Here is a 15651-nt window from a genome sequence, read left to right on the forward strand (position 1 = left end):
AATGTAAAGGGGACCCACTGTATGGGAGAACATATTCACCAACAATACATCTGACAAGGTGTTATTATTTCCAAAATATATAAAGAACTCATACAATTTAACACCAGGAAGACACACAATCCAATTTAAAAATGGGCAAAAGACCTGCATAGATACTTCTCCAAAGAGAACATACAAATGGCCAGTAGACATGACAAAATGCTCAGAATCCCTAATCTTCAGAGAGATTAAACCGTAATTAAAAAAACAAACAAAAAAACATAATGAGATATCACTTTACACCTACCAGAATGGCTACCATTAATAAATCAACAAACAACAGGTGCTGACAAGGATGTGAAGAAAAGGAAACCCTCGTGCATTGTTATGGGAATGCAGACTGGTGCGGCCACTGCGGGAAATAGTATGGAGTTACCTCAAAAAATAAAAAATGGAACTGCCTTTTGACCAGTGATCCCACTTCTGGGAATATATCCTAAGAATTCCAAAACACCAATTGGAAAGAATATACATACCCTTATATTCATAGCGGCATTATTTTTTAAATATTTTTTTTTATTGATTTCAGGGGATGGGAGGAGAGAGAGAAACATCGAGAATGAGAACCATTGATCAGCTGCCTCCTACACACCCCCTACTGGTGATTGAGCCCGCAACCTGGGCATGTGTCCTGACTGGTAATTGAACTGTGACTTCCTGGTTCATAGGTCAATGCTCAACCACTGAGCAACACCAGCTGGGACATAGCAGCATTGTCCTATATAATAAAGAAATAATGTGCAAATTAACCCTCACACCCTCACAAGATGGCTGCCTACAAACAGGTCAGCAGGGGTGTTAGTGAGGGACGACCAAACGACTGAACAAGCAGGCTGTGTGGGGTGACCAGGTCGGCAGGGGGTGGTGAGGGATGACCGGACAGCAGAGGGGGAAGTTGGGGCAAACAGGCTGGCAGGGGGGCAGTGAGGGATGACCAGGCTGGTGGGGAGAGGGGCAGTTAGGAGTGATCAGGCCAGCAGGGAGGACACAGTTGGGGTCAACCTGGCCGGCCGTGGGAAGCAGTTAGGGGTGATCAGGCAGGCAGGCAGGTGAGCTATTAGGAGCCAGCGGTCCAGGGTTGTGAGATGGATGTCCGACTGCCAGTTTAGGCCTGATCCTTGGACATTCCCTGACGGGTCCTGGATTGGAGAGGGTGCAGGCTGGCTGAGGGGACCCCCCCCCCCCCGCACGAATTTTGTGCACTGGGCCTCTAGTTTATAATAATCTGGAAACAGCCCAAGTGCCCATCAGTAGATGAGTGGATAAAAAGGTCTGGCACATTTACATAGTGGAATACTATGCAGCTGTAAAAAATGGAAATCTTACCTTTTGCAATAGCATGAATGGACCTGGAGGTTATTACACTAAATGAAATAAGCCAGTCAGTGAAAGACAAGTACCATATGATCTAATTTATATATGGAATCTAAAGAACAAAATAAAATGATGAACAAACTAAAACAGAGGCATGGATATGTGAACAGAGTGATAGCTGTCTGCAGGGAGGGGGGCTGGGGACAGCTGGGGTGAGTGTGTGGACAGCATGAAAGAAGGTGAAGGGATTAGCCAAAGAACATATATGCATAACCCATAGACACAGACAACTGTGGTGATGGCCAGAGGGAAGGGGTGGTGGTGGTGGGTGGTCATAGACAAAGGGGGGGAATGTGAACATCTGTAATAGTGTCAACAATAAAAGTAAACTTCAAAAAAAGAATGTAATATATTTGTAAGTTATAAAGGACAATAATAAAATGAGCACCTGTGGACCTGCCATTCAGCTTAAGAAATTACCCATAACTTTGAAGCCCCATGTGGGCCTGTCTGCACTTTACATAAATGGTATATCTATCATATGATTTCCTCTACGAGAGTTTTTGCAGTTTCTTACATATTTAACTAAAAGAATAATGAGTTCCTTTATCATTCTAGATTTTACTCTATCAAGTCAAACTGTTCTTCAGTTGCCAATTAGAGCATGAATGAGGTGCTCCCTCCCCTTTCAGAACAGGCAAAGTTCTTTATCAAGTACTACTTTTGTCACTGTTACCAAAATTAGCTATAGTTTAAAATTTTTTTTTAATGTTCAGTTGAATTGGTGCTTCCCAGAACATGAAAAAGATAAAATGTCATTTTTTTGTAACTTAAAGTTCTAAATCATCTTTTGGTTTTACTGGCATTAAAAATTGGGCGAGCATGTACAAACACAAACACTTCAAAGGAACTTCATTCTTGAGGCCCCAACAGTATCACTTATTTCCAATTCATGGCACATGCCACGGTGAGCTCTTGTGACTAGGCTTCTGCTGGGCTCACACAATCATAAAAATAGCCCTCAAAGGGAAGGCAAATCAGCTATTAGGATGTTATTAGGAAAAGAGGCATGTATGGATGTTCATCTGCTGTTAATAACTTTCCTTTAAAATACAACTAAAACGTTGGTCTGTAAGAGGGTTCAGTGTTGTGCATGGATGCTCATTTCTTTAGTGCCCCAGCAGTGCTTTGGGATTGTTACAACTTTATTCTCGTTTTAAGAGATAAGCTGGCATTTTGCTTCTTTATTTAAGGACTAGTAGCTGGGTGCACAGATTCGTGCACATTGAAAGGAAATTAATTAGAAGAAATATTTTAATATCGCTGTTCGCCCTTTCTCTATAATAGAAGTGTCAACCAAATTCACGATTGACAATGACAGATCAAAACACATGTGTGCGATTGGCGCCAGCGAGAGCTTTATATGTATTGCGCATGCGTGAGTCAATGTTTATTTTTAAATTGCCAGTGCGTGTCATATGTACCGGCCAGTCGTACGGACAGACGGTGGGTCACTTAGCCTTTTATAGAGAGAGAGATCAGATAGAAAGAAGCAAATGAAAGAATTTATTCTTAGAGGCAAAATATCATGTCTTCGGGTAGACATGCTATTTTAACTTATCAACAACTGAGTTGGATTAATCTGTTGAAGTAGTGCTCTGAGATTTATATAATTCAGAATTAATTTTTGTGTTTTTATTTTATTTTTAAGTTACAGTTTGCATTCAGCCATATTTTGTATTAATTTCAGATGTACAACATAGCAGTGAGACAGTCACATACTTTACAAAGTGTTTCCTCTGATATTTCAGGTGCCCAGCTAACACTGTATATAGTTATTACAGTATAGTTGACTATATTCCCTATGCTGTACTTTACAATCCCATGACTATTTTGTAGCTACCAATTAGTACGTCTAGTGTTTTTTCCTTTGCGGGGGCGGGGGGGGGGGGTGGGGGGGCGGTGTTGTTAATTTTTGTTTTTAAAATACAAAGATGTTGATTACAAGTAGCTATAATCTGCTTTGTTTGCTTTAAAACAACTTTTCTTCCCTTAAATATCACTAGTCTACTTTTTACAATTGCAAATAGATTTTCATCTATAATTTCCTTCTCCATCATAAGAAGTATAGTTCTAGCTATAATCTAACCATGTAGTTTTTTGGCCACAAAGTTTTCCATCTGAAATAAAAAACACAAAGATTTATGAATAGAATTCTAGTGATTAAGTACTTCTTATTACTCTGGTTCTCCTAAAACTCAGAAAAACATTTTGACAAATTTTATAGTTAATTTTCATGTGCTCAAACAGTAATAAATCCTAAAAAAAATATTTGTTGAATGAATGAAATCATATTTCAATAAAACATGTTTTACTGAATGCTTTTCTTTTCAGCAGAGAACTTCCAAGCCCCAGCCAGTGGCCCCGATTTCCTGCAGTTTCTAATACAATAAAGTGATAAAACAGGAAGAGAATAGAAATGTCCTTCGGGGCTTGTGTTACTATTTGACCCACATCCTCTCTTCCCTTTCAGTCAGCACCCTTCTTTTGTCTTGAACAAGTCAGAGTGAACCTTGGAAAGGGAAGATAATTGTTTCCTTGGCTTAGTATAACTGGGGTTCTATAGAACTTAATCCCCAACCCTCCCAGGACAGTGCAGAGGCGAAAGTTTTTCAGGGAAGCAAGCCAACTCAGCTACTTCAGGCCATAATGGGCCAAGTATTATATGAATCTTAAGGATTCTATGTCAGGATAGTAAAGCATCCTTGTATGAACCTCCCATTCGGTTTTAAAGAACCTAACAACCATAGGGGAAAATCTCCAATGAATTTATCTCTATTCAATAAGGAATAACGTAAACACTGTGCAAAATGCCCTCGGGTAAGCCATTCGACCTAAGGCTAAGGAGCAGCAGCTGACTTGGCGACTGTCCAGCCCTAGACAGTTCTGTTTTAGAGTTCTGTTCTTCATGCAAGAAACTCTGGGATGGGAAGCCAGGCAGTGAGGATCTTTGTTGTTTTTTTTATGTTTTTTAATCCTCACCCAAGGACATGTTTAGAGAAGGGGAGTGGAGGAGAGAGAGAAATAGAAACATTGATGCGAGAGAAACATGGTCTGGACCTGGGCTCGAACCCACAACCCAGGTATGTGCCCCGACTGGGAGTCGACCCCTTCTTGTAGTTTAAATTTATGGTTCTACTCATGCCCAATGGCCCCATGCTGATAACCAGTGGACCCTTTACAAATCTGAAATGAAGGCCCAGGATGCAGAGCTAAAGGCCCTCCTCCAGAATTCTGCAAGTTGATAAACCCCGAAAAAGGGGAAAAAAACCCACAAAAAAACCGAAGGCCTCCAAGTCTGCAGATAATGCTGCCAATGGGGAAACGTTAGAAGAGAATGAAGCTGGGGACTGAGGTGGGTCCCATATCCCCAGCTTGCTTGCTGCTCCTGCCTCATCTCCTTCCTGCCACATCCCAGGCTCTCAAATGCAGTTTCTACTCCACCCAGGACTGCCAGTGAGCAGGGTCTCCCTGCCCCCATCCCAGTCCCCCAACCCAACCCACTTCCAACAACAACCAGCTCCAACTGACTCTGGTCTTGGGAGCCACCAAAGATTAAATAGAAAAGATAAATTGAATAATAAAATCGGTAGTTAAAAAAAATGCTAACATCCTACTACCATTACATAAAATTTCAGTAATTCAGAATACCACAATCTAAACACGTAAGAAATTAATTATTTATAGATAATATAGATGACCAGTATAATCGAGGTTCCTAGGGAAATTCTTTAAAAACATAGAACATGGCCCTCACCAGTTTGTCTCAGTGGATAGAGCATCAGCCTGCAGACTCAAGGGTCCTAGGTTCGATTGCAGTCAAGGGCATGTACCTTGGTTGCGGGTTTCTAGTCATAAATGATTACTCAGGTTTTAATAGTTATATTGATTTCAGAAAAGGGAGAGGGAGAGAGATAGAAACATCAATGAGGAGAGAATCATTGATTGGCTGCCTCCTGCACACACCCCACTGGGAATCAAGCCTGCAACCCAGGCATATGCCCTGATCAGGAATTAAACCGTGACCTCCTGGTTCATAGGTCAATACTCAACCACTGAGCCACTCTGGCTGGGCCAATAAATAGCTTTTTAAAGGTGTTCTTTTATAAATATAAATGCATATTTGTAGAACCAATACCTAGAAGTAGAATTGTGAGGTCAAAGGGTATGTCATTTTGGTAATTACAGTCAATCCTCATTATTTTTAGATTTCATATTTATTAATTTTCCTACTTGGAGAAATTTATTTTTAATCTCAAAATTAGCACTCCCAGCACTTTCACAGCCATTTGTGGTATGAGCAGAGTGGTGAAAAATCTGAGTCACCTGACATGCACATTCCCAGCTTAGGTGAACAAGCTGATACTCTGCCTTCTTGTCTCAGCTTATAAACAAACTAGGGGCCCGGTGCACGAAATTCGTGCACTGTGTGTGTGTGTGTGTGTGTGTGTGTGTGTGTGTGTGGAGAGTGTCCCTCAGCCCAGCCTGCCCCCTCTCACATACTGGGAGCCCTCAGGCGTTGACCCCCATCACCCTCCGATCGCCTGATCGGCCCCTTGCCCAAGCCTGACGCCTCCGCCAGAGGTGTCAGGCTTGGACAGGGGACCCCCATCTCCCTCTGATCGCTTGCTCCACCCCCCGCCCAAGCCTGACGCCTCTGACCCAGGCTTCAGGCCTGGGCACGGGGACCATCATATCCCCCCAATCCCCGGTCCCCCCGCCCAGGCCTGATGCCTCAGCCAGAGGAGTTGACCCTCATCACCCTCCGATCACCAATCACCGGATCGGCCCCTTGACCAGGCCTGAGGCCTCCGGCAGAGGTGTCAGGCCTGGGCAGGGGACCCCCAGCTCCCCGCGGTTGCAGGCTCCGCCCCTGCCCAGGCCTAACGCCTCTGGCCTAGGCGTCCGGCCCAGGCAGCGGGGACCTGCAGTGGCAGCGGGGGGCGCCGCGATCGTGGGCTTCGCTTTAGGCCCAGGCAAGGGACCCCTAGCTCCTGGGACTGCCAGCTTTGACCGTGCCCAGCTCCCATCGCTGGCTCCACCCCTACTTCCTGCTATCACTGGCCAGGGCGGCAAAGGCGCCTGATTCTCCGATCATGGCTGGGGGGCAGGGCAAAGGCGGCCCCAGGGCCGCCTTTGCCCTCCCCCCAGCTCTTAGCTCCCCCCTGGGTTTCCGATCACTGTCAGTGGCAGGGGGCTTCTTCCTGCTTTCCCTTTCGCCTCCCTGCATTGTGCCTACATATGCAAATTAGCCGCCATCTTGTTGGCAGTTAACTGCCAATCTTAGTTGGCAGTTAACTGCCAATCTTAGTTGGCAGTTAATTTGCATATAGCCCTGATTAGCCAATGAAAAAGGTATCGCCGTACGCCAATTACCATTTTTCTCTTTTATTAGTGTAGATGTCCTTTCTGTGGTCTATTTGTGCCACACTTTTCACAGTTTTGTGCTTTTTGTTGACAATTTTGCTGTTAAAAATGGCCCCAAGGAATAGTGCTTAGTTGCTGTCTAGTGTTCCTAAGTGCAGGGAGGTTGTGTAGAAATGTGTATGGCCCTGGTGGCGTGGCTCAGTGGTTAAGTGTCGACCCATGAACCAGGAGGTCACAGTTCAGTTCCCAGTCAGGGCACATACTCGGTTCAATTCCCACTCAGGGCTCAAGTTGGGGGCGTGTAGGAGGCAGCTGATTGATGTTTCTATCTTCTCTCCCTCTCCCTTCCTCTCTCTCTAAAAAAATCAATAAAAACATATCTAAAATAAATAAATAAATAAATAAATAAATAAAAAAAAAGAAAATGTGTGTGTGGGATAAGCTTCATTCAGGCAAGAGTTATAATGCTGTTGGCCATGAGTTCAAAGTTAATGAGCCAACAATACCGTATATCCAGAAAAAGGAAGAGGAAGTCACTGATCTGTATGTTGCTCCAGAAACTGCTAAAGTAACCTCTACGGTGCATCATGAAGTCATGGAGAAGCTGGAAATAGAGTTTAATTTGTGGGTTCATGAGAAGATGGCCAGTAAAAAGAGCATAGGGGCCAGCATTGTTGAGGCTTAAAACCAAAGAAATTCGTGGGCAGGTTTTCCAGGGTTAGGAAAACGTTAAACTTGTCTTGGCTGCTGTTTTATTATACAAGAATATTGCATATAGTTAATTACTTATAAGAAACGTATTAAATTAGATGTCTTTAAACAGAAACCCACATTAAATAAAAGTTACGTATTGATTGAAAACGTTGTGACCAGAGACTTGCAGGAACCTAACTCTGTATTTCTCTTAGGAGCAATGGGTCCATATTTCCTAAATAATTGTTCATGCTGACCTTGTAGGGCATAGCTACCACAAATTATAAGAATGTATTTCCAAATGGCCATACTCCCACCATCATTATATGAGAGTGCTTGTTTTTTCACCGCCCCCAAAGTTGTCTTAAACCTTTTGATATCTGATAACCTAATAGCTGAATAATGGTATCTTGTGGTTTTACTTTGCAGTTCTTTTAGTAGGAGAAGTCTTTTTGTGTTTGAGGGTCATTCATGTTCCCTTTTGTTTACATCCTTCTTGCTTTATCTTTGGATATTTGTCTCTTATTAATTTGTAGCAGATCTTTATATATTAAGAAAATTTTGTCCTTTTCCTTTGCTATGAATTGCAAATAGTGCCCTAGTTTGTCTTTTGACTGTTTTCCCCATATGGTAAAGAAAATGCAGTAAACATTTTTTTTAAAGTAGTCAAATTCATTGATCTTGTCTTTTATGACCTCTGGATTTTGTTATTGTTTTAAAAGCTTTTCTTTGGAGATATTTAAGAGTTGTATTTGTGTTTGATGTTTTGTGGTCCTTTGGTGTTTGCACGGAATTAAATCTTCTTAATACGTAACACTAATTATAAGTCCTTTTCAAGCTGAGTAAATTTCAGAGTAATAGAACAATGGGAGATCGCAGGTTTTGGAATCCACAAGTCCGGTTTGAATTCCAGTTTGTTTATGTACTAAAATGACGTAAGCCATGTTTCATTCTTTCTGTGAGCATCAGGTGCCCCATCCAGGCTTTGTTGAGTTCTACAAAAGACAGTGCCTAGCATAGGATAGATTCGGAATGTTAGCTCCTCCCTCTCCTGCTTCCCTGAAGTCCTCCACCAAGAAATAATTTGTCATATTAATTTAAGACATGCACTGAATTGAATAAAATAGGGTTTCTTTTCAAACGCATTCTATAATTTAAATTGTAGGCAATCCCTGCTGAGTTTTTCAAGCTAGCTTGAACTACTTATATACTGAACTGATCATTATCTACTGATTTGGATTGTTGGTATTAAAATGTCTTAGTACAATGCACCCCTTTTTAGGGGGATTTGTGAAGAGTGAAGACTGAATTTCTAGACATTGAATTACTTTCTTTTAACTTTGTATTTATAGATACATTTGCATTGTCATTACTTTAGGGAAACTCAGTAAGACTTGAGTGCCTTTGCTCTCCTAGGCAATTAGAATATCCAAGATCTTGCTCTGGACTTGAGGATTTTCAAAGTTCAAAGGAGATGTGTGAGGAAGAAAAAACATCTGGTGAAGAGCGCTTGCTTCATTGCGTGACACTGTGTTCCTGCGCTCTTTCGCAGAGCGTCTGTTTAGCAGGTTGGCAGGTTTGGTAATTAATTGATGAGGGAATAAGCCACGTATCTGAGGAACTCAGTTTTGTCCCTAAGCTTCTTTCTTCCCCACATGTCTGGCAAAGCGTCAGTCCAGGATCACTGATCCCACAGTTGTGTCTCAACTCAAACACTTGTCTTCAGGCTTAATTAGCTCAGGGACATAAACAGATGGATGGCCTGGGACCCAGAGGGTTGAGTGTTGAGCAATGCAGTTTTATTATCAGGGACTTTTGAAATTTTTTTTGGATAAGTGCCTCAAAACTTTACAAAGTGTCTTTAAAAAAACTTAGAATTTTGACAGTATGTACTTGAAGGTGACAAAGTTTTGTGTGTATCTCTGTGTGTTTGTGAATTTTCCTTCTTGTAACTTAATTTAGGTATAATTTCAAACTTATATTTGAAAAGTTACAAGAATCATACAAGGGACATCCATGATTTCTTAACCCAGACTCACCCATTGTTTTCATTTTCCTCCATTTGTTTTTCCTTCCTCACTTCTGCTTCCCTTCATCTTCTCCTTACGCACATAGACCCACACACTCACATGTTTAAACATGTACATTTTTTTCTTAACTATTTGAGACCAAGGTGGAGATGTCAGCGGTCCTTACTGCTAATACTTCTGTGTGTATTTCTTAAGAACAAGGCCATTCTCCTGAATAATTACATTTAGATATCAAAATCATAAAATTTAACATCAATATGACATTATTGTTGAATCCATAGTCCCTTTTAAAACTCCATCAATTGTTTCAATACTGTCCCTTATAACATCCCCCAACCCTAGTCCAGGATCCAATCCAGGATGACACATTGCATTTAAATGGGAACAGTTTCTCACCTTCCTTTGCATTTTTTGACTTTGATATTTTTGACAAATTTAAACCAGCTATTTAGTAGCATTTGTAGATCAGCTTTGTGTGATGCTTCCTCATGCAATCCTAGTTCTGCATTTTTGGCAGGAACACCACAGAAGTGGTGGTGAGTCTCAGGTGTCTTGTCAGGAGGTACGTTGCTGCATTGATTTGTCCCTTAATTGGTGATGTTGGCTTGGATCATTTGATTCACATGTAGTCCATCAGGTTTCTCTATTTAACTAGAGACCTGGTGCACAGATTTGTGCACCGGTGGGGTCCCTTGGCTTGGCCTGCAGGGATCTGGGGAGGAGCTGCTCCCGCTCATCCCAGCCCTGCTCATCCGGGTTAGCTGAGCAGCGCTCCCCCTGTGGGAGCGCACTGACCACCAGGGGGCAGCTCCTGCATTGAGTGTCTCCCCCTTGGTGGTCAGTGCACATCATAGCGACTGATCAAATAGTTGTTCAGTCGCTTAGGCTTTTATATATATAGATAGGAATTTTGTGGAGAGATACCTTGAGACTATGGAAATAGCCTGTTCCTCTTCAAATTTTCACCAACTAGTTTTAGCAACCATGATGGCTTGTTAATTCTTATTTTGTCTGTATTTATTAGTGGCCATTCTGCTGCAAGGAAGAGCTTTCTCTTCTCCCCTGTTTACTTATTAATTTATTTGTTTGCCTTAGTATGGGCTTGTTGGTTTTACTATGTTCAGTGGGATAGTTAATTACTGTTATTACTTAGATTGGCACAGATTTGGCCAGCGGGAGCCCCTTCGAGCTGAAAAACATTGTGAAAAACCCCTGGTCCATTTGATAAATCCTCATCATTCTTTGAGCTCTTCCTTATTTTCTGGCACAACATGATGTTCCAGATTCATTTTATATTTTCTCTGCCCCAGTTCTGGAATTGACATTTCTTCAAGAAATCCTGGTTCCTTTTCATGCAGAATGGTATTTAGAAACCAAGGGGTGTGTGTGTGTGTGTGTGTGTGTGTGTGTGTGTGTGTGTGAGAGAGAGAGAGAGAGAGAGAGAGAGAAAGAGAGAGAGAGAGAGAGAGAGAGAGAGAGAGAGAGAGAGAGAGAGAGGGAGAGAGATTGATTGATTTAAAGGGAACTGTTATGGAATATTACATTTACTAAATTATTGTGTATTGTACAAAGGAGTGTGTGTGTGCATGTGTGTGTCTTTAATGTTACAAGTTTCAAACAGAAGAGCATTTATTTTACATGTAATAATCATAGTTTTGACAAGAAAGAAATACATTTTTCATTTCACAGTAAATGGCATTACGCAGTTTTGAGTACTAAATCATCTTGACATTTATGAAGGAGCAAATGGAAAGTGGGGAACTGAGTGTGTTAGGTATAAAGCTATCTTTAACGGTTCTATTAAAAAGCAGAGATTTATTTTCCATCTGTGATCTGAATGTGCCTGTTTGTGCTCTCCTCATGGCAGTGGAGTTCCTGTGGAGCCACACGACGGAGAGCATGTGCGTTGGCTACATGTCAGCCCAGGACGGGAAAGCCAAGGTAAGCGGGAGAAACGGGGCGTAGCCTGAACACCTTGCAGCCATCCCAGGAGCCTCTGACAGGCCAAGTCCACACGATGAATTTTCTCAGCCTCTCCTGGGCAGTAGCTCCATGATCTTTATGAGAATGTGATTAAGAACAGTTCATGATTCCAAAGAAAAACAGCAGCTCTTTTATGCTTTTGATGATGGAGCAGGGAGGTTAGAAACAACGTTTTTTCCATCTTGTTCTTTGTCCATTGTGAATGGGGAAGAGGAAACGGGGATTGAGTAGAGAAAATGGGAGTGAAGCTGATGAGCTGTCAGGGCTGGTGACTTTCCAGGGAGGGTTGGAATAGGGAGAGGAAACCAAGGTAAGGAAAGCCAAGCTCCTGGACCGCACTCTGCACGCGTGAGGGCGGAGCTGGCTGACTTGCTGATACGTGCGACCTGGCTGGTACGCAGTGTGCCCCGCACACCCTGGCGTCCTCATGGGCAGAGGCTGAGGTCTGCACCCCGAGTATCACGTGCCCGTGGCACACGGCCCTCCGTGAGTCACCACAATCACACGGACGTCCACGCAGCACCTCCTGAATGGCTTGGCTTCCCCACACTCACGGGGGCTGAGCCTGGGAGTAAGAAACATCATTTGTGGATTTTATTTTAGCCTTGGCCTCAGGTTCTCCTTGTTCATAAAATTTTTAGACTCAGCTGTGGTACACGATGTTTCCTTGGCATTCAAGAACCTCATTTGCAAAGCTGTGAAGTTGGGCAGCCTCTTTTAAAGGACATGATTTATTTAGCACATCTGGAAACATAAGTAAGGAAACTTTTGATATAAACTGTCTGATATAGATGAAGTCATTGGCAGGCTAAGGATACATATAAGAAAGAATAATTTATTGCGTATTTATCGTGTAATACCCATCCAGACTGGCCTCTGCGGTCCCCAGCAAGCTGGTGGCATTGCAGGCTTCTGTGAGCGCAGTGGACAGGAGCACCTCAGGCAACGTTGTCTCACAGCCGTCTGGCTCTCACTCAACTCCCCTTCTCGGCATCACCCTCACCTGACACAAGACTTGTATTGCATGAGTAGACTTATATCTCAAGAGAGTGCATAAAGATTGCTTTATTTCATAGTGTTTAGAGAAGGGAATTGTAACTGCCCATTTTAAAGGTGATTTACAAGTTTTAGGGCAACACTATCTAATAGAATTTTCTGTGATGATGGAAACATTTTATAATGATATTGTGTTGTCCAGTAGGATAGCCACTAGCCACATGTGGCTATTAAGCTCTTGAAATGTGGGTAGTATGCCTGAGGAACAGAATTTTAAATTTTCCTCCCCTTAAATTTAAATAATCATATGTGGCTAGTGGCTACTGTATTGAATAGCACAGGTGTAAGAATCAGTGAAGAAATGATTATCCAAGTAAATGTTTTCAGAGCATTCTTTTCCTCCCAATGATAAATGGTTCCCAAATATAAAATGTCTGGTAAGCCACAAGAATCCTTGCACAAGAATGGCTTATAGCCATTTATGTTTCTCTCACCCCTTACAAGTTGACTGTCATCTAAAATTGCCTTTTCACAAAAGAACCTCATGGGAGGTGGACTTCAGTACAGAAGCCAATCTGGTGGAGTGCAGTCGTGTTACTAAGTCCCATGTATAGAAATGTTCTTGTTATCCCTGCCTGTGGCCTGTGGGAGACACCTCACAGTTTAACATGAAATATGTGTGGTAGAGAGAGGGAGAGGACCGCACTGAGCCAGAGACGTTTGGCCTCCAGTTGCATTGCTTGACATCTGGTGGACGTGGTTTTCATATTGCTGGTAAATTCTCCAGCTGCTAGTCTTGATTAGCCCAACAGATACAGCTGCTCCTCTTGCCTCACTTGTAAATTATGTTTTTGACCTTCTTTGCAGAGAGTTAATCCCTCTTCCTTTCTTCCTCCTTTGAGCCTGTGGCTACAAATGCTTTTTTTTTTTTTCTAAAAAACAAACCCCTAACACTAATACTTTGGCTGCTGAATTTTATTGATCAAAAAAGCCATCTCTTCTTTCATTCAGGCTGGAATTTTATTGTATTGCAAGTAAGACAGAGTTATAGATGAGAAGCTGGGCTCAAAAGAGAAAGGGGCTATAACAGAGTTCATGTTCTTTTCAAGAGCATAAGCCTGTGGCCTCCCCCGCTACCCCCCCAGCCCTGGTTTCCTGACTTCCATGAAAGAATTGTTGAATTAGTGGCATAACTCTTCAGCAGAATGACTGGTTTGTAAAATTTCCTTTCACATAATGTTGAGAACCATGGTTGTGAAATGAAAAAAGGAGACATCTTTAAAAACTAAAAAAATAAATAAATAAATTTAAATTTAGAAACTATTTCAAAATGTGTTTTTTTGTTTGTTTGTTTTTTCATTTGCCCTGCTTTCCAAATATTGCCTTCTTTGTGCTTGTTACCAAACTCAGAAACTAAAACCACAGGGCATTTGGACATTTTATACGAGCTAAATATGTTTAATCTAAGTTAAGGCCTTGAATTAGAGCTCACCTCAAAAATCATACTGCTTTTAAAAAGGCTGGATAGTAATCAATATCATTTTAACCAATTCATGTATAATTTGAATAAAAAGTGGCAGGTTCTTTTAAAAGTTTATTTCCCTTTTAAAAGAATGTTCTTTCAAAAAAAAAGAATGTTCTTTCAATTATATCATTTAATTTTTAAATCCTTCTATAGCCTAAGTTAAAGAGATTTCTTTTCATTGAACAAAAATTAGGGCATTAATAACAGTTGGAAAGCAGTTAATGATTAGTTAATGAATACTTTTTAATAAACACCCAGTATGCATGGATTACAGTAATAAAAACAGATGTTAAAACTGGCATGGAACTTACTCAAGTGTAATAAGTGAAACCAAGATTTATTTTACTATGTAGAGGTCACTTTTTATAGCAGTAGTGAACATACTATTATAAAAATTCTTCCTTGGGGAGGAACAAGCTATTTTGTGGTCTTAAAGTATCTCCTCGTAGATTTCTTATTAGTTGCTAGGAAGAATAATGGTAGTTTATACTGGGAAAACCAGGCAACAACTGGACTGTGTGGTCAAAATCAGTGTCATCAGGAAGGGGCAGATGAACTTTCTGTGCCTCTGGGTGTGATAACCTGAGAAGACACCAACATCGCGCATGTAGTAACACATCTGGAAGTGCATGACCTGGATCTAATCACAAGGAAACAGACAGATCTAAATGGGGACATTCTATGAAGAAAGAAAAAAGAGGTTTCTACAGTGGACTTTGAATATGGGTGTGAACGGTACAGTCCACTTATATGTGAATTTTTTAAAAAATAAATGCTATAACTATATTTTCTCTTTCTTATGATTTGCTTAACTACATTTTCTTTCCTTTGGCTTACATTATTGTAAGTTATAGTATGTAACACATAACCATATAAAATATATGTTAATCTATTTTGTTACTGGTAAGGCTTCATTGGTAAGGTCATCAATAGGCTATTAGTAGTTAAGTTTTGGGGGAGTCAAAGTTATGCACAGGTTTTTGACTGCATGGGAGGTCAGCACCCTTAACCACCATGTTATTCAAAGGTCAACTGTATTCTTAAAAAATGTCAATGTCATAAAAGCAAAGGCTGTAGAAATATTCTAGATTAAATTACTAAAGAGTGTGACAACTAAATGCAATAACTAATCCTAGACTGGATCCTGTATAGCAGGGAAAAATACATTATTAGGTTAATTTACAAAATTAGAATATGGATGGTAAAAAGTGTTGTATCATTGTTAAATTTGTTATAGCTGAACTGTGTTATGTAAGGTAATATCCCTACTCTCAGGAAACACAAACTGAAATAATCTAGGAGTAAAGGACCGTAATATACCCAATATCTTCATGATGGTTCAGAAAAAAAAAAATATTATGTGGATGGATGGATGGATAGATGGATGGATGGATAGCAAATTATAAAGCAAATGGAGCGAAATGGAACCTGGGTAAAGGATGTATGGGTGCTCCTTGAACTATTCTATAAGTTTGAAGTTATTTCCAAATAAAAAGTTAAATATTACCCTTGGATAATATGGCACATTTGATTAGTCCTTTGGGCCTTGCAGTTGAAGTGAACAAGTATTGGAATAGATGTGGTGCCAAGAAGTTGGAACCTGGGTTGTCCCTCCACTCCTTGCGCACTGGGAGACTGACTTGG

At 41.2% G+C, this 15651-nt stretch overlaps 1 protein-coding gene across 2 annotated transcripts in view; it reads left to right on the forward strand.

Moving 5' to 3' along the window:
• TASP1 (taspase 1) overlaps window positions 1–15651 on the forward strand; it is a 249297-nt gene that overhangs the window by 209174 nt on the left and 24472 nt on the right. The window contains exon 13 of one of the 2 annotated variants that reach the window (XM_081097446.1): window positions 11371–11444. The exons of the other annotated variant lie outside the window; for it this stretch is intronic. Coding sequence (XP_080953572.1) covers window positions 11371–11444 — 74 coding nt within the window. The remainder of the gene's footprint in view (window positions 1–11370; window positions 11445–15651) is intronic. 2 annotated transcript variants of the gene reach the window in all.

This window comes from Myotis nattereri, assembly GCF_964212035.1.
Source record: "Myotis nattereri genome assembly, chromosome: 8".
Lineage (NCBI taxonomy): Eukaryota > Metazoa > Chordata > Mammalia > Chiroptera > Vespertilionidae > Myotis > Myotis nattereri.